The following is a 22,841-nucleotide window of genomic DNA, read 5'->3' as shown; positions in this document are numbered from 1 at the left end:
TTTTTTGAGATGGAGTCTTGCTCTGTTGCCCAGGCTGGAGTGCAGTGGCACAACATCAGCTCACTGCAATCTCCACCTCCTGGGTTCAAGCAATTCTCCTGCCTCAGCCTGCCAAGTAGCATGCCACCACACCCGGCTAATTTTTTTGTATTTTTAGTAGAGACAGGGTTTCACCATGTTAGCCAGGATGGTCTCGATCTCCTGACCTCGTGATCTGCCCACTCAGCTTCCCATAGTGCTGGGATTACAAGCATGACATTCTTATAAATTACCCAGTCCCAGGTATTCTAGTATAGCTGCACAAATTGACTAAGAAACTTAGGAGGGACAAAACCAGGGAAAGGCCTTTAACTGCTGGTCCATCGTGGTTGCTGGCCTGCTTGTTGTCCAACTCTTTCGCAGGCCTGTGCAGTCAGCAATAGCTCTCTAGTCCTGTACGTTTTAGGGTCCTGGCTGATGACTTTAGGCTCTTCCTCCCCCAGGTACCTAGTGACCTCTGACCGATCCCCAAACTCAGGAAATCTCTTCCTCTTGCTCTGTCCCCAAAGGCATGCTCCTTTCTCCTTCTCACCCCTTCCACCACCCAGCACACCTCACACAACCTTTTTTTTTTTGAGACAGAGTCTCGCTCCGTCGCCAGGCACCCAGGCTGGAGTGCATGGTGCAATCTTGGCTCACTGCAACCTCCGCCTCCCAGGTTCAAGCAATTCTCCTGCCTCAGACTCCTGAGTAGCTGAGACTACAGGCGCGTGCCACCACACCCAACTAATTTTTGTATTTTTAGTAGAGATGGGGTTTCACCATGTTGGCCAGGATAGTCTCCATCTCTTGATCTCATGATCTGCCTGCCTTGACTTCCCAAAGTGCTGGGATTACAGGCGTGAGCCACTGCACCCAGCCACCTCACACAACGTTTGTGAAAATAGGATGATGTTAACATCAGTGTCAAGCAGGTACAGCTTCTTCCCTGCAAGAATCCCCATGGCAATGTGGGACTAGAGACCTGGTAAAAGCAACATCTGGTCTATTTTTGTGAAGTAGTTTAAGGTAAGCTAAAGACATCATGACATCTCATTGCTGAATGTTTTAGTATTCATTGAAAAACAGAAACATTGTCTTACATAATCAAAAACTATTCTCACATGTAAGAAAATTAATTTTCTAATTTTTTTTTTTGAGACCGAGTCTTGCTCTGTCACCCACGCTGGAGTACAGTGGCACAATCTCAGCTCACTACAACCCCACCATCTGAGTTCAAACGATTCTCGTGCCTCAGCCTCCCGAGTAGCTGGGACTACAGGAACATGCCCAGCTAATTTTTTAATTTCTAATAGAGAGAGGGTTTCACCATATTGGCCAGGCTGGTCTCACACTCCTGACCTCAAGTGATCTGCCTGCCTCGGCCTCCCAAAGTGCTGGGATTACAAGCATGAGCCAACGCGCCCGGCCTCTAATATTGTCTAATAAACAATTAGTCCCATTTCACAGAGGAAAAACCAGGACTTGAGGTGGGTGAGCAACTTGTTCATCGTCACTCAGCTAGTGGGCAACAGAGCCAAGGTCTGAACCCTGATATGATTCCAGCTCTCCTCTTTCTTCACATCTCCAGCTCTGCACAGTGGCTTACACCTTCTGCTAATCCACCATCCGGCTCTTACTACAACCCTGAGCAGTGTCGGGGTGGGCATTGCAATCACTTTTTTAACCAATCAGGAAACAGAAGCCATGAGTGTTTTGCTCCACGTGCCCAGGTAGGGCTGGTTGAGAAAGGGCTCTAAGAATGGAAAGCAGATGGAAGGAGGGTTAGTTCCCAGATGAAGTCGCTGCCAGAAACTAGGCCTCCTTTTCCACAGCCCCAACAGGTGCTCCCCCTTCACTGTCACTGCCTCCGTCTCCATCTGCCTCCTCTTCCTTCCTCTCCTGATCTGTTCGCCTCCTGTTCCCAACCCCTCCATCCAGGGCCTCCTTCATTTCCTCTCTGGTCTCTAAGGATCAGTTTACAAAGTGACTAGGCAGTGACCCCTGCCTGTCCTCTGTCCCTGTTGCCTTCCCTCTCTTCCTCAGCCTCGAGCACAGCCGGGGACACGTTGCCGGCGGAGCCTCTAACCCATTTCCTCAACAGCCCTAGGCTGGTCTACTGCCGGGGTCCCGGAGGGCCAGGCTGGCCCGACAGCACACATGGAGAAGGCATTTGCTCCTGGAGCATCTGCTTCCCTCCCCAGCCCAGCTGTCCCTGTCCCTTCACATGCTGCTGCTCCAAAGCCCTGTGATTTCAGAATCAGGATTCAAAATGGTCACAGGGCCAGAGAGCTGGGTTAAAACCCACAGCACAAAAGGAGAGGCCTGTAGGTTGGCTCAGAGGCACAGGGATGTGGTACAAGACAAGCGTCATCTGTCCCTGAGTTTACCAAGTGCCCACGGTCTGGTGTAGCTGCTGCCTGTGCACAGCGGAGGGTTCTGGAGAGGAGGCAGCAGCAGGCACCTGGCGCTTGTTCCAGCCACACCACTGCCTCGTCCAAAGACACGGCAGACTCAGGGAGCCACCGCTTCCGCTCAGGACAGCCAGATGTGCCCAGCCATCCTCAGGAGCCACGAGAGGCTCCAAGGGAGCGGTACAGCCAACATGCCCTGATACAGGATAAATGTTAGCTAGGGGATCCGTGAAACTCAGTAAATAACTGAGCAAGACTTTGGGCAGTCTTGTCAGAAAAGAAGGGACTCAGCAGTTCCACAGGCCCCTGGCCAGACTGAGGGAGCCACAGACCTAGAGTGGACGGGGACAAACCAGAGAATGTCCACAGATGGGGAGCAATCTGGGGCACAGGAAATCAAGTCACAGGGAGAAAACCGGGGAGAATGTGAGCCCATTCATAAGATAGGAATAGCAATCCTTTCTCGTGGGGTTGTTGGGGACCCTAACCCATGCCTGGTATGTGTAAGTGTACAACAAATGGTAACTAGTATTATTTATTTAGGTGGAGAAGAGAAGGGATGGACACACAGTTTCAAACAGTGAATGACTTTCATTCGGAAGTGAGATTTGAGTAATTTTGCAAAACTTCCATGAAAGAATTCCCCAAGGATAGAAGTGTCAGGAAAGCAGATTTTTGTTCAACTTAAAGAGAAGGAGGGTGAGAGCTATGTTGATTCAGTGTATCTACCTGCCATGCTAGGTGCTTGCATGAGGCTTAATACTTGTGGTTGTGTCTCATTTGTCCAATAACTTGAAGATGGAGCTTTAGTATTCTCATTTCACAGATGATGGCCACAAGATTGAGACAGTGTGGGTTCCTTACCCAAGGTCGTGCAGCCCCGCCCGACATTACCCCTGGGAGGAGCTGCAGGGCCTTCTCTTTAGGAGGTGGCAAAGGGGCTTCCTACATGCAAACGAAGGTCGCATCAGCCCTTTTGGAACAAAATTTCACCTCAAACTACTGGAGTCTTGGTCCTGAGTCCCTCCTTGTAACCCCCTCATTTCTGAGTCCAGCTGGGAGGCCACTCCAGGGACCCCAGGCTAGCTCTTAGTCCACACAGTTGCCTTTCCTTCCCTCCAGGCTGATGTGAGCCCTGGGGACCCAGGGAGGCTGGAGATGGAGCCCCCCCAGTGAGGGTGGAGAGCACAGGCCCTGAGCAGGAGAGACGATGAGCAGCAGGCACCAGGACCTGGGAGTCCACAGCTTCACCTGCCCCAGGGCCCAGGCACTGAGCTCACACAGAGCAGAACACAGCTCCAGGTGACCTCAGCTTGGCTGAAGCTCCTTGGGAAGAGGGGAGGAGAGAAAGAGAGGAACTCTTGCCAGGCCTCCAATGCTGCCACCAAAGGATGGAAAAATCTGACCCCATCCCGTATCTTAAACTTAGATGCTCAAGAAACATTTGTTCAATTCACTGTTTACGTTCTTTGGTTAAGGGTATAAGTAAGCTTAATAAGCAGGAGCTATATGTGCATAGTCTCATGTGTTCTTTTCAGAAAAACCATTAAATAAAGGAAGAAATTGAAGCTCAGAGAAGTTATTTAAGATGCCTAGGTCACACAATAATAAAGAGATAAAGGTGTGTTCTCACTACTGAGCTTTCTTGTCTCTCAAAGCAAGGAACCAGCTCACCTTGCCTCTCCTAGCCCCTCAGCTCCCGAGGCAGCAGAGACAGGGGCCCTGGGCCTGTTTTCCCATTCCAGACACAGCTCTCCTCTTCCAGACGGGGGCTGTGCTCATCCATGGGGTTCCTGTTCTGGCTCAGCCAGGGCACAGGACGGGGGATATGCTTCACCTCTGTGATGGTCTGTTTTGTGTATCAACTTGGCTAGGTCATGGGGTACCCAAATATTTCATCAAACATCACTCTGGGTATTTCAGGAGGGTGTTCTGGGGTGAGATGAACATTTGAATTGATAGAATCAGTAAAGAACATGGCCCTCCCCAATATGAGTGGGCCTCATCCAATCAGGCGAGGGCCTGAATAGAACAAAAAGGCTGAGTGAGGTGGAACTCCTCCTGCCTGACTGCCTGAACTGGAACCGTGGTCTTTTCCTGCCTTCAGACTCAAAGTGCAACCTCAGCTCTCCCTGGATCTCAAGCTTGTGGACGGCAGATCTTCCCTTTCTGTATATTCATATAGCCTCTTGGTTCTCTTTCTCTGGAGACCCCTGACTAATACCTTCCCTACCTGATTCTCCCATCTAGGGTCCCCTTCCTAAGGAGAAAGAGCAGGCTGAGGAGCATTGCCCCCTGACTTCCGTGTTCCTGATGCCCCAGCTGAGAAAAGGCTGAGGGGCTGATAACGGAAGCCCCGTAGCAGCGTAGACTAACTCTGCATCAGCACACGCTCTTGCTGCCTTCAGAGGATCCTTCAAAGATCCCCCGATTCACAGGGCTGGAATTCTCCTGTTCTCTCCAGAGACAGGGCCCGGCCACCCTGAGGTGAAGAGTGGTGCTGGATCCCCACACTTTATTTCCATAGGAAAATCTAACGGAGTTCTGAGGACATTCCCAGTTTGGGGAGTAGGGGAATCAAAATGAGCGGCCCATATAGGCTGGCCACCAGGAGTAGTCAAACCTCTCAGGGACTGACCACCTGCTATTGTGCTCCATAGCTGAGTTAGGAGGGAATGGGGACTCAGGACGCTGAGGAAGGCATGGAAGGGCCTTGGCCATGGATTGAGAGTGGGATAGGGTCTGTCCGTATAGCCACTGTCCCAGCCAAGTGAGAAGCCAGAGTGCCGCAGTGACATCTCTGGGCCCTGGAAGAGCCACCTGGAATTCAACTCCGACAGCTCCTATCTTGGCTGAGCCTTGGAGAACCTGAAACCAGACATCAGATCCCCCTTCTCGCTGGAGTTCAGGAATCTCATCCTCCCTCTAACCCTGCCACCAGAGGATGGAAAAATCTGACCCCCTCTCGGGCTGTCATTCAGAGACAGCTAGAGAAAAGGATATGCTCCAAGAGGTAGAGAGAGGGAGAATTCAGAGAGCCCTGGACAGCAGGAATGCTGGGGGCCCATCCAGCTCCAGGTCCAGACTTGATATTTCAAATCTACTAGGAGCATGATGGTGCACCTACTGCACGCCAGGCACTGTTCACCTGTGTGTGTTCATGAGTATATGCATGAACAGGCATGAATATCAAACACATATGTGTACAAACGATATCAAACAATTACATCAAAGATTTGTAAAGTACATAAAAAATAAATGTACAGCTTGATGAACTGTAACCCTCACTTGATTCAAGAAATAGCACATTTCAGCACCCCAAAACCCCCATATGCTAATTTAAGTTTTGTCATTTGATATTCACAATATACTCTTTACAACAAAGAAGGTGTTATTATCCCACTTATCTGTGAGGAAGCCAGACCTCAGGGAGGCTGGGAAACTTTCTCGCTTCTCAGTTTATCACCAACCCAGGTGTGTTTGACTCCACAGCTCCTCCTGCCGCTGCACTGAAAGGTGTGTTTGAACCTCACAGCCCCTGCGGTCGGGAGTCGTCGGTTGGGCCTCCAGTGATTGGACCAGAAGAGTTTAGGGGACTTTCTCAACTCTGTCCACTGACTCTCATTTTACAATACCCTTCAAATGAAAATACAGGAAGCTCATGGTCCTCTCCCCTGGGTCTGCCCCAGCCACATCCTGCCCTCCCCGGCTCTGCATTATGGATGGAGTGAATCATCTGGTAAATAATTCACGAGTCATCGAGGCACTGAGAGTAACAGGAGAGCAGGGGTGGAGGCATGGGCAGGGCTGAAGTTGGCAACCTGATCCAGACCCCCATCCTCCCAAGGCTGGGCTCTGCTCTGAGTAGAAGGGGCCCACAAGTCAGGCAGGAGCCTCAGGTGGGCAGCCACTAGGGAGATGGGGCCATGGTGGGTCAGAGGGCCCAGCACCAACCGGTCAGCCTCCTGCTGCTGATACACCTCTGCCTTCTACATCTGAGGGCCTCAGGTAAGTGATACTCAGATCCCCCCAGGGGCTTCGTTCCTCACTCCCATGGCGTTATTCCTGCCTCTTCCTTAGGGATTCTCCTTTTGCGCTTGCATAGCCATTCCATGAAGTCCTTCAGTCATTCATTGGCTAGGCATTTAACTAGTGTGCGCTGAGCAACCACTATGTGCCATGTAGGTGAAAGCACTCTGCTTTACCTTGAGAAGCTGAAGCCACTTTGAGAGCCACTGTCAGGTGGTAAGCTTACGAGTGGCATGCTCATACCTAGGTTTCAGAAAGCTCCCTGGTTTTGAGGGGGATGAGGGCAATCAGGAGACCATTGCAGTAATCCAGGTGGGAGATGCTGGCATCTCGGGCCAAAGCAGTGTCTGTGGGGTTGGAAAAAATTGGTTTCTGGGTTACATATTTTTAGCAGAGAGGCAGTGCATGTGAAGAGCCCAGGGCCTGGAAGGAAGGAAGCATTTAGGAAATGGAAGCTAGTGTGAATTACTCCAATGGCTTGGCTGTCCTTCTAGACACTTATTTTCATGCAAATTTGCTGAGGCCCTCAGCACTTTATGGCATGAGCCCCACCCTGGCCACATGCAAGGGGACATTGGGGAACATGGTACTTGGGCTTAGGCTGGGACTGAGGGCTGGGCCCTAAGCCAAGAACACCTGTTGAGTGACTTACTCCACAAGAACTACTTAATGGCTGGTCCCTGGTAGACTGGGAGCTCCATGAGAGCCGGGATGGGGGGCTCATTTGTCCTTGTGATCCTGGTACTCTGTACTTAGTTGAATGAATGCTGGATGGGCTGATGCAGGCAGTGTCCTCTTCCCTTGCTGCAATGGGACTGGAGCAGGGAATTGAGCAGTGGGACCCTCCTGGAATCCTTACACAGGGAACTCCAGACCCTGACTGCCAGTGGCCATGCAGGTCACCATCTCCAGGGTCTCCAGGGTTACCATCATCATAGGACTGATCATCAGACTGATCTTGGGGCACTTGTTACAATTACGGATTCCTGGGCTCTGACACCCTCACCATTACTGGGGGTGTCTGACTCGATAGTCTGGGGCGATGCCCACAAATCTGCCTTTTGAATGATCTGGCGACTCATGAGGGGTGGGGATCTCTGCTCCAGTCCATTCTCTGACTTCAGTCAACCCCTCCTTCAGTGCATCCAAACAGGAAACCCCAGAGGCTCCCAAAGAAACTGTCTCTTGCCCACCAATTCCAGAAATGCTTTTATGTGAACTTCCTGAAGCTTGCTTGGTTTTCTTGGGACTGCAGAACCAAAAAGAGAGGCTCTAGGCACGGCAGGGAGTGCAGGAGAGCCCAGAAGTCCTGCTGTTCCCCTTCTCTCCCCAGGCCAGCCCCACCCGACCCCCGACTCCCCTGCAGAGGAGGTGGTGTCCGTCCAGGGAGTGCGAGGCGGCTCTGTGGAGCTGGCCTGCAGCTCAGGGCCTGCCCCACTGCTGGTCCTCTGGAGCTTCATCCCCCTGGGCTCCCTGGTTCCCCGGCCAGTGGCCATCACGGATGGAGCCATGTCCAAGGTGGAGGCCGTAGCCTCAGCTCTGGGAGTCGTGAGTCTCAGGAACAGCAGCCTGGTGCTGGGGGAGCTTCGCGAGGGCGCCCGTGGCCACTTCCTGTGCCAGGTTCTGCACGTGGCCAGCGGCCAGCTCCACACCACCTACTCCCACCTTATGCTGGCTGTGCTTGGTGAGGGCCTGGCCTGGGCTGCAGTTGGTCCTCGGGCTGCTTTGGATTTCTCTGCATGTGTGCTGCCCATTCTCTGTGTGTACGTGTGTGTGTGTGTGTGTGTGTGTGTGTGTGTGTGTGTGTGTTTATGGGGGAGCCTGGGTTTTAAAGGGTGTCCCACTCCAGAGACTGAAAAATGCTGGGGTGATAAGGAAGGGATGCTCAGGGTGTTTGGGCAGGTGAGTCCCCAGCCAGCAGGGGTGGGGGCGCTGGACACAGCTGGGCACGGCCTGGGTCTGTAATAACACATTGGGCTCTCCCTCCTCTGGCCAGTGCCGGTGTCCAAGCCTCAAGTGCGACTGAGTAACCCGTCTCCGGTGGAGGGAGCCTCTGTGGTGGCCACGTGTGCAGTGCGGGAGGGCACAGAGCCTGTGACCTTTGCCTGGCAGCATCGGGCATCCCGAGGCCTTGGAGAGGCCCTGGTCGGGGTCACAGAGCCACTATTCCATCTGGACCCTGTCAACCGGACACACCTGGGCTGGTACATGTGCAGCGCTCGCAACTCCGTGAACAGGCTAAGCAGTGAAGGGGCCTTCCTGGACGTCATCTGTAAGTCAGACTGTTGGTGGGGGGTTGCTGTCAGGGCTGACACCCATCTCCCCATCCATATTCGGCCTGCCACACCTCAGAACTCCCCAAATCCCTCCACTGCGGGAGTGCCCCACCCTCTAAAAGACTCCTCCAGCAGGGAAGAGTAACAGGGTGCTATGCCCCTGTTGCCCAGTGCAACTCTAGTTCCAGGATGTTAGCCTTTTTAAGGTCACGGACACCCCTTTCCAGGAAAACATGCATACATTCATGCTTACAATTTCACCCAGGATTTCACAGGTGGCCTGGAAAGTCTGCCTTTAGGTTGAGCCTGGAGGGCTCTCAGAAACCAACGGAGCCCGAGGAGACAGGGTATAGGGCCACAGTGGGAGGAGAGGGCAGCAGGCCTGAAGTCAGAAATCAGGAGCCCCGGGTGGAAGATGAAAACCAGGGTGGCCTGGAGCTTGCTGTCCCATATGGCAGCCACACATGTGTATCTTCAGTCACTTGAGATGGAGCCAGTCCAAACTGAGCTGTGCTGTAGGCATGGAAGGCACATTTGATTTTGAGGATTTAGTTTGAAAGAAAGAATGTAAAATATCTCATCAGTAACTTTTACATTGATTATATATTAAAATAACATTCTGGATCTATTTGGTTAAATATAACATATCCTTAAAGTAAAAACCAATTGATGGTTTTTGTTTTTTGCTTGATTGGGTTTGGTCATTTTTACTTTTTAAGATTTGGCTACTAGAAAACATTAAAAAAGTCTATGGCTGGCATCTGCCGATTGGACAGTGCTGGCCTTAGACATTTTAAGGAGCAAGGATGAATGGTGTCCTATTTGTCTGTCTCCACGGTGGTGGTTTGTGGAAACTGTGAACTGAGGACTGCTGAGGAGGCAGGAGAGCAGGAGAGTTCTTGGGAGAGAGGCAGGAGCAGACTGGAATTCGGCAGAGAATCAGAACTCTTTGGGAGTCAGGGAGAGCTTCAAAGATGGTGACCCTAAGCTTGGAATGCAGGAGAGAGGGGAAGCTGGAGTCTAAGGAAGTGAAAGGAGGGATCGCGCTCAGGGCGTCGTCCCACTTTGGTGTCTTACTTCTGCAGTCTACAGTGGCCGCACGTCTGCTCCCAAAAGCCCTCCGTCTCAGGCATATGGGGAGCATTGCCCCCCACCTCTTTTCTGCCCCACCTTGGCCCAACTCAGCAGTCCCTCGGGGAAGCCCCCACAGTCCAGGGCGCTCACTTCCACACACAAGCCCTGCGTACCCTGGACTGTGCCCACGGCCCCTGGACTCTGAGCTTCTGGAGGGCCTAGCCTCAGGGTGGACACGGGATGGTGCATACTACATGCCTATAAGCTTGATGCATGCATACATTCAGAGATGAACATGTGCATGAATTAATGAATGAAGTTGGGGAGGTGTAATGGGCCTTCCTTGCTCTCCAGATGGTCCTGACAAGCCTGTGATCTCTGTGGAGCCACTGGGACTCACGGAGGAGGGCTTCTGGGCCAGTGAGAAGGAAGAGGTGACCTTGAGCTGCCTGGCTGCCTCCAACCCTCCTAGTCACTATGTGTGGCTCCGTGACCACACACAAGTCCACACGGGGCCTACCTACGTCATCAACAGAGCTGGCCGTGCCCACACGGGCCTGTACACCTGCCTGGCCCGCAACAGCTACCTGGACACCCGCACCCAGACTACTGTTCAGCTCACCATCTACTGTGAGTATGGGGGTCGGGTGACACCCAGCCCTGGCCTGGGGGCGAACCACGCTGGAGTCTCTGTGGCCTGTTCTCTGGCAGATCCAGCCGCCCTATGGAGAGGTGTGTCTAAGTTGCTCTTGCTGGAGGGATGTCTCCAAACCAAGTGGAGTTGGAGGGCATAAGAAAACTGTGGGAAGGGGAAGGGAGAGGGGGAAGCTACTGACACTGCATAGCCCCCACCACAAAGTGATTATTCCCACGGCCCTGCAGACTGAACTGAGGCACAGAGAAGGGCGATGGCAGTGAGGCAAGGTGTGGCTCCTGGGTTCCTAGGGGCAAAGAAGAGAATGGAAAACAGGGCCTTCCAAGGGGCCTCTGGGATTCCCTGGGGACTCCCAAACTCCTGTACACCCCATAACCTCCTGCCCTTGACCTGAGAGCTCAGCCTGTTCCTCACCAGCCCCTCAGAGAGACTCAGTCTTTCCCCCTCACCCACTTCTCCCTCCTCCCCTACCCACTGACTCCCCAGGCCTCCAGACTCCCCTGCCTGGGCCTGGGGGCTGCAGGGCACTGGCAGTGGAGTCTGTTCCAGCCCTGCCTCACCCACTTCCCCATCCAGATCCCCCTGAGGGGCAGCCCTCCTGTGCAGTGCTTCCCAGCCCTGAGGCTGTGACTCTGCTCTGTGCCTGGCCTGGGGGGCTTCCACCTGCCCAGCTGCAGTGGGAAGGGCCCCAGGGACCTGGCCCTACTGCCCCCAGCAATGTCACCTGGAGTCATGCAGCCACCCAGCTCCCCAGTGGCACTGTCTTCACCTGTACTGGCCAGCACCCAGCCCTGGCACCATCTGCCCTCTGCACAGTCACGCTCTGTGAGTGGACACAGGAAATCCCAGGGCTCTGACATTCCAGGCAGAGTGTGGGTAGAGGTCAGGGGAGAGCCAGGGGGCCTGGGATGTGGGTGGTGCTCCAGACCCACAGGCTCCAAAATATGCCATGTAACAAGGAATTGGGTGGCGCTCAGCGCTCAGTGCGTCTCCCAACTTTCCCATCCACACTGTGCTCTGTCCTCCTCACTTCAGGCTTGAAGCCCTGACATCTCCCCACTGTCCTTGCCCGCAGGGTCAGCAGGCTCTCACTGCCTTACATGCACTTCTGCTGCTCTGTCACTCGCTGGGCTTGAAATTTGCCTTCAGCATTCTCTCCACCAAGTGCCCAGAGAGAAACTCCCAGCCATCAGCCAAGACAGAGTTCAGATGTCATCCTGTCCTCTTTCCAGAAGCCCCAGAGAGTTTGCCTGTCTATATTCTAGCACACATCAAATCATAATTGTTTAGTGTCTGTTCCCACCATTTCCCTGACACATGATCAGCCATCAATAAATGATGAGTGTATGAATGAGTGACAAAGTAATGGAGGAAGGAGGGAGTGAAGGAAGAAATGAAGGAGGGGGGATAGGGTGGAACTGCCAAGCCCTTCCTCCTTCCACGGCGCCATGTGGAGCCATCATTCCTTCCAGGGGAGCCTCTCGGGAGGCCAGCCTGCTGGAGCACAGCCACTATGGGGGACCAGTTCATCATGCTGAGTTGTGAGTGGCCTGGCGGCGAGCCCCCCGCCACGCTGGGCTGGCTTGATGAACAGCAGCAACCCCTGGGCGGCAGCAGCTCCTCGATGGCTGTTCACCTCCTGCAGGCCCAGGAAGATCTGGCTGGCCGAGAGTTCACCTGCCGGGGCACTCACCTGCTCAGGACCCCTGATCCCCACTGCCACCTCCGGCTGGGTGAGTAGGGGCTAGCGAGTTTGTTCTGGGGCTGGGACAGGAGGAGCAACCCTTTGGAACCAGGATAAAGTGATCTTGTGGGCTGGCTGTGCTGGCATGGAAAGGGAGTCAGTGTGGACAGGGAAGCTAGGAGGTAGGAGCTGAGCTCCCAAGGACTCAAGTTTTCTTTGATCCATTAAATGAGGGGGCCAGGCTAGGTCAGAGTTGTGCAATAAAAATACAATGTGAGCCATAGATATGATTTAAATTATTCTAGCAGCCACATTTAAAAAAAAAAGAAACAAGTGAAACACTTTAGTTAACTCAATATATCCAATGTTATTTCAACATGTAATAATAAAAAATTTTAATGAGATATTTTACATTCTTTTTTATCTTGTCTTTAAAATCTGGTATATTTATAATTATTGCACATCTCAATGTGGATTGGCCATGTCTTAGGTGCTCATATTGAAGTGGCTGGTCACTGCAATATTGGATTGTTCACTTACATGGATTTGCATAAGAGAGGTGCCCGATTCTATTCTTGATTTGCATTAATGTTTCAGAAGTCAGGTCTCTCTCTACCTCTCTTACTCCATTTTTTTTTTGTCTGGTTCCTCCTTGTCTTCATCTGGCTCTTCCAATCTATTTACTGCAACCAGGAAAAAAGAATTAAATATCAAAGTAAAAAAAAGAAAAAGTGAGAAAAGCAAACAGAGAAGATGTCACGTACGACGGTTCTCACAGAACAGTTTACCTCTTGGTCTCCAAAGGCTTGGTGACTAGCATGTTCTCAGGGCTCTAAGGAGGCCTCAACCCCACATATTTCCTTCCCTATTACTCAGTCTCAGGACCGGAAATTCCATTGAATGAGATTCATTGACACCTGAGAGCCTGGGTCTTTAATAAGTCAGTCCATAAAATCTGAGCACCTGCTATGGGCCCAGCACTAGGCCTGGAGCCAGCCAGGAGGTGGGAGGCTACCAGGGGGAGGGAGGCCAGGTGCTGCAAGGGGGTGGTTCATGCAGAGAAGAGTAAGGCAGGGCACCTGCCTGCAGGAGCTGAGTCTAGGGTGGGGCAGGGAAGGAGCAGGGAGAAACACTGCTGATTTTATCATATATCAGCAAACCCTGGGGCACACTGTGACAGGAACTTGGCATTGAATGGGAACCTGAAGAGAAGGCAGACTGGCCCCAGACAAGCTTCACTGTCAGCTCCGCAGCACTCCCGCTCCATCTCCTCTCCATCCCTTCCACTGCTGGCCAGCACCTTGCCCCCAAGCCCTCCCACTAGCCAGAGACAGGGGACCTGCTCCAGCCTCATCCTCTCTGTTCCCGCAGAAGCCCCGCAGTTGGACGTGGCTGAGCCCCGGGTGTCAGTGTTTGAGGGGGGAGAGGCCTGGCTGGAGTGCTCTCTCCGGCAGGGCATACCACCTGCCCAGCTCCTCTGGCTGGGACCTCAGCAACAGCAGGTGGAGCCGGGCACTTTGGGATTCGTGCTGCACCCTGAGCATACCCAGCTGCGTCTGGGCATCCGCGATGCTGACCCGACACGCCACAGGGGCACCTACCAATGCGTGGCCCGCAACGCCGTGGGCAACAGCAGTCGGGGCGTGCTGCTGGAGGTCCTGAGTGAGTGAGGGGAGAAGTGCGTGTGTGGTGAGGTGGGGGCTGGGAGACCAGCAGCCACAGAGTGCTTTAAGTGGAAAAGCACAGGAATTCCCTGCTCCAAAATGTGGAAGCTTGAGATTGGGCATAGGCAGGACTCAAGCGCTAGATGGGCAACGTGTGCATGAATCTGGTGCACGCCTCAAAACAGGCCAATAGTACTCCATGCAGGCAGGATCGCCTCCCTTTCATTTTATAGAGAAAACTGATGGGACAAGACAGCTTCTCAGGTCTACAGAGCAAATCCAGTGCCTTTTCCACACTGCCAGGCTGCCTTTCAACAGGAGCAAATCTGAGGGGACAAGCACATGTGCTTGTAGGTATACAGTGCCCCTTTGTGTCCCCACCCTCACCCAGGATATCCAGCTCCTCCCAACGTCACCATCAGACGCCTGACCTATGGGAGGCACCGGAGGGAGGTGCAGCTTCAATGGGCCATCGCAGGCCCTGGGAACCTGACGGGCTTCCTGGTGCAGCGGAAGGCCAGTGCCCTGGGCCCAGGAGCTGGGGCATGGGAGATAGCAGCTAGTGACATCGAGCCGGAGAGCCGAGGCCGGCGGCTGGGAGGCTTGGACCCTGGGGTCCTTTATGCCTTCCGCATCCTGGCTCTGAATCACCACACTGCAGGACATCCCTCTGAGGTGAAGATACCAGGTGCCAGGCTAGCACCAGGGAGGGACTCACCTTTTCTCCAAAGTACTGGCCCCTGGTTCATCCTCCTCTTCACAGGGCATCCCCTCCTCTGTTCCTCTGCTCCCTTCCTACTGAATTCTCCCATCCCCAGCCTGTCCTTCTCCACTCTCCTCTCAGATAATCTCCATTGCTCTTTCCCATCCCTCCCTGCAGGGCTTGGGAGGCTCCAGGCTCAGGGTTAGGAACCCTAATTCATGTGATCAGAATAGAGAGGAAGGAGGAGGTGCTGGTGACTAAGAACAGGAGCCCACTCTGTGCCTCAGTCTCCCCTCCAGGGCTACAGGCAGGCTCTCAGCTTCCTGCCACCCTGTCTCCACCCTGGGAATTCCTTCTTTTATGGCATACTTCCCTTCAGCCCCAGGCCACCAAGATAACCAGCCTCTTGTCTTCTGTACCAGAAATGGGGTTTGGCTGGGGAGTCAAACCCAGAGCACTAGGCAGACAGAGCGCCACCTTCTTTGAGAGAAACCTGATCTTTGGGTTCTCTGGGTCTCCCATGTCAGCTGCAGGGGAAACTGGATGAGCAGGGCACCGCTTCTCCAGAACCCTAGAGATTCTCTACAAGCCACTGTGGTCCAGGTTCTGCAGTGGCTCTAAACCGTGTAACCTGTGCTCTCCCCTCCTAGCGGACCCCCCCTTCAGTGCCTATCCAGCGGTGTTGGGTGCAGCAGGCACCGGAATGGTGGTGGCCACGGTGGCCTCTCTACTGGTGTTCCAGTATGCTGCCCGGCACCCGGAGACTTTCCCTCGTGAGTGGGAATTGGAAGGGAGGGGCCGCTTGACCACACAGGGGCCTGGCTCTGACCTATCCAAAGGGGAGATGCAGCACTCCCGGGGGTGAAGAATCGAGGCTCTTCCTTAATTCTCACCCTCTTTCCAGTGCTAGATGTTGCCATTCAGGGCTCCAACCCCTAACCCCCAACCCAGGCACCTGGGGTCATCCCCTTCTGGGTTCCTGAGGCCCTAGTACAGAGCCCACTGGGAAGGAGAGGGCCGTTCTCCTGGGATCTCTGCTGGGAAGGCCAAGTAATGCTCCTTTTCTTTTCCTTCCTACAGGCCTTGGTCAACTGCTTGTTCCCATGTGAGTGTGGAACCCCAGTCATCCTAGGGCCCAGGGCTTTCCTCCAGTTGGAAAGGGAAGGGAAGTGAGTTGCCACTAACTTTACTCTCCCACTTCACCCTCAGGGAGCAAAGGCACCAACAGAGGGGTTCAAGAGAAGACGGTGAGGCACAGGCAGGTAAGCACGACTTTATCTGGAAAAAGACAGCTCATGTGCAAGGAGACCAGTGCTGAACGCTGAGTGTGACGCTTGCTCTCTGCTAAGCTCTGGGAACATTTGGACACTCCCAAGGCATCTCTCTGTTCTTTGCCCACATCTGCTTTTTGTAGGCCTTGAAACACCAACCACCACCCCAGGTTTGGATCCTGCACAAGAAACCACAGATGCACCAGTGAATGTCACCATCACCGTGACTGCAACACCATGAGGCCCAAAGAGGGAGAGGCAAGGAGGCTTAGGGAGGCCAGGTGGGATTTGGGAAGAGCCCTTCTGTCAGACTTTGTTGTGAAACCAAGGTAGCTAAGACACCAACTACCACTTCAGTTAATACCCAGTCTTATGACCAGTGCAGGGCCCAGCTGCAGTGCCCCTAAGTGACACAGTTACAAGAGAAGCCCTGGCCCAACCTGTGGTGGCCAACAGAGGTGGCAGGACAAGGAGGAGGACCCACAGCTGGGAGAGAAGGATCACTGGGTGTCTGAGGGCAAGTGAAAGCCATGGTACTGGGGACCGTTTCTGGTGCTAGAGAAGTATGAGCAAACCAGCTGCTTCCAGAAAAAAGTCTGTGGATGGAGCAATTCCTAAATAAATCATAGCTGATGCCACACTAATAGACGGCTTTCCATTGCAACTCCCACAGAGAGCAGCCGATTGCTGGGTCCCAGGTCTGGCTAGTGGAAAGAAGCAAGGTGTGTAGGTGCGTGTTCATTTGCTCAACCATAGCTTAGAAACATCACTGACGCTGCAGTGGTCTGACTCCAGAAGTCCCAGCCCCCAAGACTGGAGAGGAGGAATTGCAGATGCGGCTTCCCGCCCCCATGCTGGGGGAGCTGGCCCACAGAGCCCCGGGGCTATTCCAGAGTCACACTGTCAGCTGCCAGCATGACTCACTAGCTTCAAGTGTGTGTGTGTGTGTGTGTCTGTGTGTGTGTCCGAAATCTGGGTGGAAACACAAATGAATGCTTGTTGAACTGAAGACTTGGGACTCTAAGCCGCCTCTGCAGGAGACACAGACGAGAAGAAACTCCAAGAAAGTCAACGGGTGGCCCGCCGGCACAAGGAAAGTGGCGCCTCAAACGAGACAGAAAATTGAGAAACTTAATAAGATTCTGCGGTTCTCACAGAGTTAGACTTTATTAGATAAGGGGTTTCGGCAACCCTCAAAGCTCTCAGGACTGGGGCTAGGGTTGAAGGAAGGCTACTTAAATATGGGAAATATAATACAAAAAGGCCATATCCGATGCAGAGGACTTTGTTGGTTTTTTGTTCACAGAAGCCTAGAGATGTGTATTTCCTTAGCACAGTAAAACAAAACTTTTTGAAAAGGAGGCTAAATTTCTACCCTGGAGTTCATAAAAAGGTAGCCCTAGGTTAATGGTAAAAATAGCGTGTGAGAAGGGAGCGCTCCTCCTCATCCTCCCAAGCTCCTCTCCTACACACCTCCCTTCCTTCCAAAGAAATGCAAAGTTGCCCCGAGGGGATGGCCTGTCTCCACACAGCCCCCCAGGCTCAGGTATGCTCTCAACCTCCCATAAAACACTTGCCCAAGATCCTGCTCCTTCAGAGCCTCAATCTCTGCAGTCATAACAGAAGGGGTGTGCACAGGGGATTTTCCATGAAGGACAGGGGTGGAGGTTCCAAAGAATGTCAGAGGAAGACATTCACCCACCCCAATCACAAACTATAAGCAGCGTTGTACAAACAGGGAGTATCCCCACCTTCAGGGGCTAGGCTATATGAAAGCAGCGTTGTCTTTTAATATAAAATCATATCAACCAAATAAAACCTGCCAAAGCTACATCATTTAAAATATGTACAGTTTCACACATAATATTACAATTTTAAGGAAAATAAAACATACTTTTCAATATGATACAAAGCATGCATCTCAAAGTCATTACTTTAAAAGAGAGCGACACAGGTGAAATTCCATTATAAGCTTAACTTCTTGGCAGTACTGTGGCTGGAATGAGATCTGTGGCATGATCAGCCAAAGATGGATGCACTGGTTGTCACAGACTCATTGGACAAAAACAAAACCCAGCAAGAAAGGCTTTTGCTAAGAACACTTCAAAAGGTTTAGAACATTGCAATTTAACTTGCACCCTGGCAGCACCTGTCACCAGACTGTCAGTGCATACCTGAAAGAAAAGCATTAAAAGGAGACAGTGAAATGATACAGTGGGCGTGGGGCAGTTTAGTGCTAAAACAATCACAGAATTCTGGATGAGAAGGAACATAAAGAGGCTTGACCAATTTCATGCATGATCACTGAGTGTAGTCAAGATCAAATTTCCAGGTGGGGATGACAGACAGGGGGCATCAAGGGGAGAAATGTGGACTCCTGGAAGATGAAGTCATAAGCAGAGCTCTGCCCGTGGAGGCCAGAGGGAAGCCTCTCTGGCTGCAGAGTTGCAGCCTTGGAGGAATTCCATGGCACGGGCAGATCACAGCATATGGAATGGGACTGGCTCCATCCAAGGAGTGAACCACAATGCTTTTGGAAAGCAGTATGGAAAAATGGGAGGAGCCCAGATTATGGCTCCAGATAAACTGGGTGCAGATTCAGGCCCCATGGCTCACCGTGTGACTTGGGGATTTTAATACCAACTTTGCAGATTAATTGTGAGGATTAAATGAGTTAACAGTAACAGGCACCGAGCACAGTGCCTGGTACACAGTAGTTATTCAACACGTGTTAGTGCCATCTCCCACACTGTACCATGTCCTCTCAGTTCCTGGCGAAGTGACATTAGGTAGGACTGTTTGGGTGCCTGTGCAGGGCATAAAAGTTCAGAGCCAACTCACGCTTAGGGAGAACTCATACCTCCTAAACATAAAGGCAATTATACACATATATATATGTGTATATATATATATGTGTATGTGTGTGTATATATATATATATATATATTTCAATATATAAAGGCATTTTTTATAAATAAAATATAATAAAAAGAACACTTAAAACAGCGTTACTAACAACATAAATAAAGCAGTCCACAATGAGACTGTCCTAAAGGTAAAGCCATTTTCTCTTCCTCATGGACAGATCCCACATTCAAACTCCATCTTTAAAAGCAGTTCATGACCTAAGGCTCATGCTAATACACCTGTTTCCTGAATCACAATGTCTATGGACATTTACTCCCCAGTCTTCTAAAACTCCCTTTCTGACAGCATTGCTGTAACTTGATTGGCTAACACAGGGCATGTTTTCATATTCTGTGTGTTAGGACTTTGTCCTTGCTAGTCACAGAAATAAGGGATGCAGCTATCCCCCTCCAGAGCTAATTGGATCCAAGTAACATGAAGAATAAATCCAGTATACTACAGGCACGGACATCTGGAATGCAGAACTTGGGTCTACAGCATCGCTGATATCCGACTGTGGAATTATATTCACTACATTCTACTGGAAGTAACTCTTGCATAGTGACCCAGCTTAAGCAAGCACATTTTCACCAACAGTTTCTATTGTAAAATATACAGACATATGTAAGGGAATACTGATGTATTTATATAGAAAGTTGGTTAACATAGGATTATATTCTATTCCACTGCAATTTCTGGGAAACTGTAACACTTCTTCACTTCTGCTGGAATTGCTTGACTCTATATAAAGAGAATAATTTTCTGTTTCTTTCCCCAAAGGGATGCATAATGCAAAAGGGAGCAGTGGTCCTTGAAAGCTTGACTCAAGCTATGAAACACGCTTATATAATTATTGCTTTTTAATGTGAAGAGCCTTCCAAAGGCAGCTGCAAATGTCCTTGTCATGCAGAGTCAGCTGTGGTCAGGAGCTCTGCTGACCAGCGCTTTAGGTGCCTGTTTACAAGGGTGACATTCCGAAAGAGACATCAGGAAATTTCAGAAAAATACTTTTTTCTTCCAGAGTAAGTCTTTTTCAACACTCATACCTGCAGGCTGCTGCCCGTGTTGGAAGTGGGGGATGACTAGTTTCAGCATCGTGGCACCATGAGCATGCTCCTATGCTAATCCAACAGACTGGAGAGCTCCCACCAAGGCAGGCTCCCTGCAGCCCTCCCCTTTTATTTCTTCTGAAAATGTGTCTTTCTCTTCAAGCCACCACTTAATGTCTTATTTTGTTCCTACTCTTAGAAACAGACAGAAAGAGCTCCATCCTCGCCATTTTATAAATTAATATAATTTTAAAGCAGTGGGACATTAGGCATTATTTGTCTCTCTGGCCTTGGTTCCTTTTCTGCATACTGCCATAATTCGATGAGATCTTACAGTTCACCGTGTCCACAGCACTGCTATGACTAGTGCCAAGCAAACTAAACATCACTTGTGCCCACATGCAGATAGAGAGAAAGTCAACAGGTCACATTACCACTTTTGTGGAAGGCACTCTTCTAAAATTCGTCAGCCAGGTCTGCTATTATAAACATGGGTCACACCTACGGTTGATTTCAAAGTGTTCTCAGAAAGTCTGAGAATACAGGCCGGGCAGGTGGCTCACGCCTGTAATCCTAACACTTTGGGAGGCTGAGGGGGGCAGATCACTTGAGGTCAGGAATTCAAAACCAGCCTGGCCAACAAGGTAAAACCCCGGCTCTACTAAAAATACAAAAAAATTAGCTGGGTGTGGTGACTGGTGCCTGTAATCCCAGCTACTTGGGAGGCTGAGGCAGGAGAATTGCTTGAACCGGGAGGTGGAGGTTGCAGTGAGCCAAGATTGCGCCACTGCACTCTAGCATGGGTGACAGAGCAAGAGCAAGAGTCTATCTCAAAAAAAAAAAAAAAAAGGTCTGAGAGTACACTATTGAAAGATCATTTTCCACCTGAAAACCTGGCTGGTGGCAACCTCCAATTGGCCCCTGCATTCCCTCCTAGCTGAAGCAGCCAAGAGATGGGATCTTTTGCATGAGGAGCTCTTGCTGCACTATAGCAGTTAGAAAACAGGGAAGGACCCCTCTGCCCTCCAGGTGACTGAATACTATGCAAAACAAGGTTGTTTCCTACTGAGGGAGAGGAAGGAATAGGGAAGAAAACATTTAGGCATAAATAATATAAAAGGGCACACATTTTAAGATACATTCATATGACATTACTACTACAAAAAAATAAATAATGATTTTCTCTGATTTGAATTAAGGTCCTTCACTCAGTTCCCTCCCAGGCCTGTTTTGCGCAGTTACTGGCTTGAAGTCGGAACATGGCTGGTTGTTTGCACATCCTCAGGTTTCCTGGGGCTGCTGAAGGACCTCCGTCGGGCTGTCTAAAGGAATGCCAGGCGGAGACCATGTTGTCTTTTCAGCACAGTCCTCTGAGACAGGTGGCAAAATAAGACGGTTCCAACTTACAATGTTGTTCTCTGTTTCTGAATGGGCACAGCTGTCTCCTGAAACACAGGAAGGTTTGGGAGCATTATGAAATGATAAAGGCTGATTTTTACAAAGCAGTCTAAAAACTTGAGCAATGAAGAAAGAAAAATGAGCATAAGTAGAATCTGGTTGTGTTTGGTTTGAATTTGAGGGAGATAGAAGGTTTAAAATAAAGTTGAGCTCTCATGAATAGCTATACAATTCATCTGAGGATTAAAACAACCCCTTAAAGGCCCTAAAATAACCACCTGAAAGAAAGGTTACAACTCCAGAACCAACTCAAATGAAAAAGGGGCTCATGTTCACAAAATGCATTGTTCCAGCAAGTCTTCTGTCACCCTACAAATGAAATCAAAGCCTATTTCCAAATATATTTTCCAAATTGTGATGGGATTGACAGCCTGAGATGAAGAACATGAGTAATACCAGAATTTCAAAGAATCCTTTGAGTCTTATCTTTTCTTAAAGTACCCAGCATCCCACCCAGTCTCCCAAGGAATATGTAAACTAATCATAGAGGGGAAACTTTGAAAGCATCACCTTCCCATACATAGCTTTTAGCTAACTGAAGACAATCTGGAAACCTAAGGTTGATCATGCCTCCCTGACCTCTGCTGAACTCTGCTGGATCTTCTGCGCGATCAGAGCTGACGTCATTTACATTGTCCTGACAGCAAGTATGCTGAGTAGGGACTGGTTCTACGTTGTCCTTGACGCCCTCCTCAGGCAACTGGACACAATCAGGGACTGTGGAAGCCAGGCATACAGGCATCTTCATGTGACTGAGAGGCTTCATTTCCAAGCCACCCTGAGGATAAGGTGCTACCACAGGGACCACAGGAAGAGGGCTGTTGCTGAAAGTGCTGTTGGTTTTGGTGAAACACCTGCAGAGTAAAGAAACAGAATTGTATCTAGAGGAATCAATAACTAAAATAAGCCTATTTTGAAATATCATTTGGTATTCTGTATTCACAGACTCTTAAGAAAGGCTGATGCTTAAAAGCAACTAAATGATTCACTATGATCTGAAATATCAAGAATTTGAAAATTATAATGGAAGTGCCATACAACAGGAGAATACATCAAAAGGCAAACTACTTAAGAAAGAACCCTTATATGATGTCCTAAAGACTTCCTTTGTCTTAGTCCACTGTCAAAAGTCATCTATTTCATTACTAACTGGCTCCCAAAGTAGCACCCAGAAGGAAACGGCCATTAGCTACTGGAAAGAATGAGGGAATAAAAGATGAGAGGAGAAAGCTAAGAAACATATGGCCACATGAAAGAAATGACCTTATGAAGGTTAACCAAAAACACACTGCTTTGTATATACCTTCCTTTAAGTCCTTAAACATATTTATAATGGCTGCTTAAAGTCATTATCTGCTAATTGTGACATCTGGATCATCTCAGAGTCTGTTTCTATTGATTTCTTTTTCCCTTAAGTAATGATCACATTTTCCTGTTTCTTCACATATGTAGTAATTTTTTAATCTGGATTATCCTTTTGATTTTCTGGTTGCTCTGTTGGCATCAAAGTCAGTCCTCTGATAGCTTCTGCTTGCATCCTTGCCCCACTATTGGATAATGCGTTCAGGCAAAACTCCATAAACTCATAAATCACACACATTTTATTTCAAGGGTAGACTCTTTTTTTTTTTTTTTTTTT

General features: G+C 50.4%; 2 protein-coding genes across 5 annotated transcripts in view; one reads left to right on the top strand and one right to left on the bottom strand.

Moving 5' to 3' along the window:
• Positions 1-6,358: 6,358 nt before the first annotated feature.
• VSIG10L2 (V-set and immunoglobulin domain containing 10 like 2) lies at positions 6,359-16,896 on the top strand. The gene is made up of 12 exons (XM_037736306.1): positions 6,359-6,440; positions 7,795-8,145; positions 8,458-8,733; positions 10,166-10,441; positions 11,043-11,291; positions 11,939-12,199; positions 13,522-13,812; positions 14,206-14,502; positions 15,168-15,290; positions 15,598-15,622; positions 15,727-15,779; positions 15,932-16,896. The coding sequence occupies exons 1-12, from the start codon at positions 6,359-6,361 to the stop codon at positions 16,027-16,029; spliced, it is 2,382 nt and encodes a 793-aa protein (XP_037592234.1). The 3' UTR covers positions 16,030-16,896.
• A 38-nt stretch (positions 16,897-16,934) lies between these two features.
• The window catches only part of CDON (cell adhesion associated, oncogene regulated), a 103,642-nt gene continuing 97,735 nt past the window's right edge, over positions 16,935-22,841 (bottom strand). For 3 of the 4 annotated variants that reach the window (XM_017523614.2, XM_037736303.1, XM_017523616.2), the window contains 2 exons: positions 21,713-22,056; positions 20,570-21,189 (listed from right to left, as the gene is read on the bottom strand). In XM_017523614.2, coding sequence (XP_017379103.1) covers positions 21,026-21,189; positions 21,713-22,056 — 508 coding nt within the window. In that variant the 3' untranslated portion in view covers positions 20,570-21,025. Of the gene's footprint in view, positions 21,190-21,712; positions 22,057-22,841 lie in introns of all 4 variants that reach the window. The other variant, XM_017523624.1, reaches the window with a different exon arrangement.

The sequence above is a fragment of the Cebus imitator genome, unplaced genomic scaffold, assembly GCF_001604975.1.
Source record: "Cebus imitator isolate Cc_AM_T3 unplaced genomic scaffold, Cebus_imitator-1.0 Scaffold0, whole genome shotgun sequence".
NCBI classification, from domain to species: domain Eukaryota; kingdom Metazoa; phylum Chordata; class Mammalia; order Primates; family Cebidae; genus Cebus; species Cebus imitator.
The sequence above is the reverse complement of the archived record's forward strand: the minus strand, read 5'-3'. Positions and strand labels throughout refer to the sequence as shown.

Bases quoted from the DNA above. Each gene is read 5' to 3' on its own strand.
- VSIG10L2 (XM_037736306.1), top strand. From the start codon at position 6,359: ATGGTGGGTCAGAGGGCCCAGCACCAACCGGTCAGCCTCCTGCTGCTG. The intron at 8,146-8,457 runs GTGAGGGCCTGG...TCCTCTGGCCAG, and splicing joins CCTTATGCTGGCTGTGCTTG to TGCCGGTGTCCAAGCCTCAA. The intron at 15,291-15,597 runs GTGAGTGGGAAT...TCCTTCCTACAG, and splicing joins GCACCCGGAGACTTTCCCTC to GCCTTGGTCAACTGCTTGTT.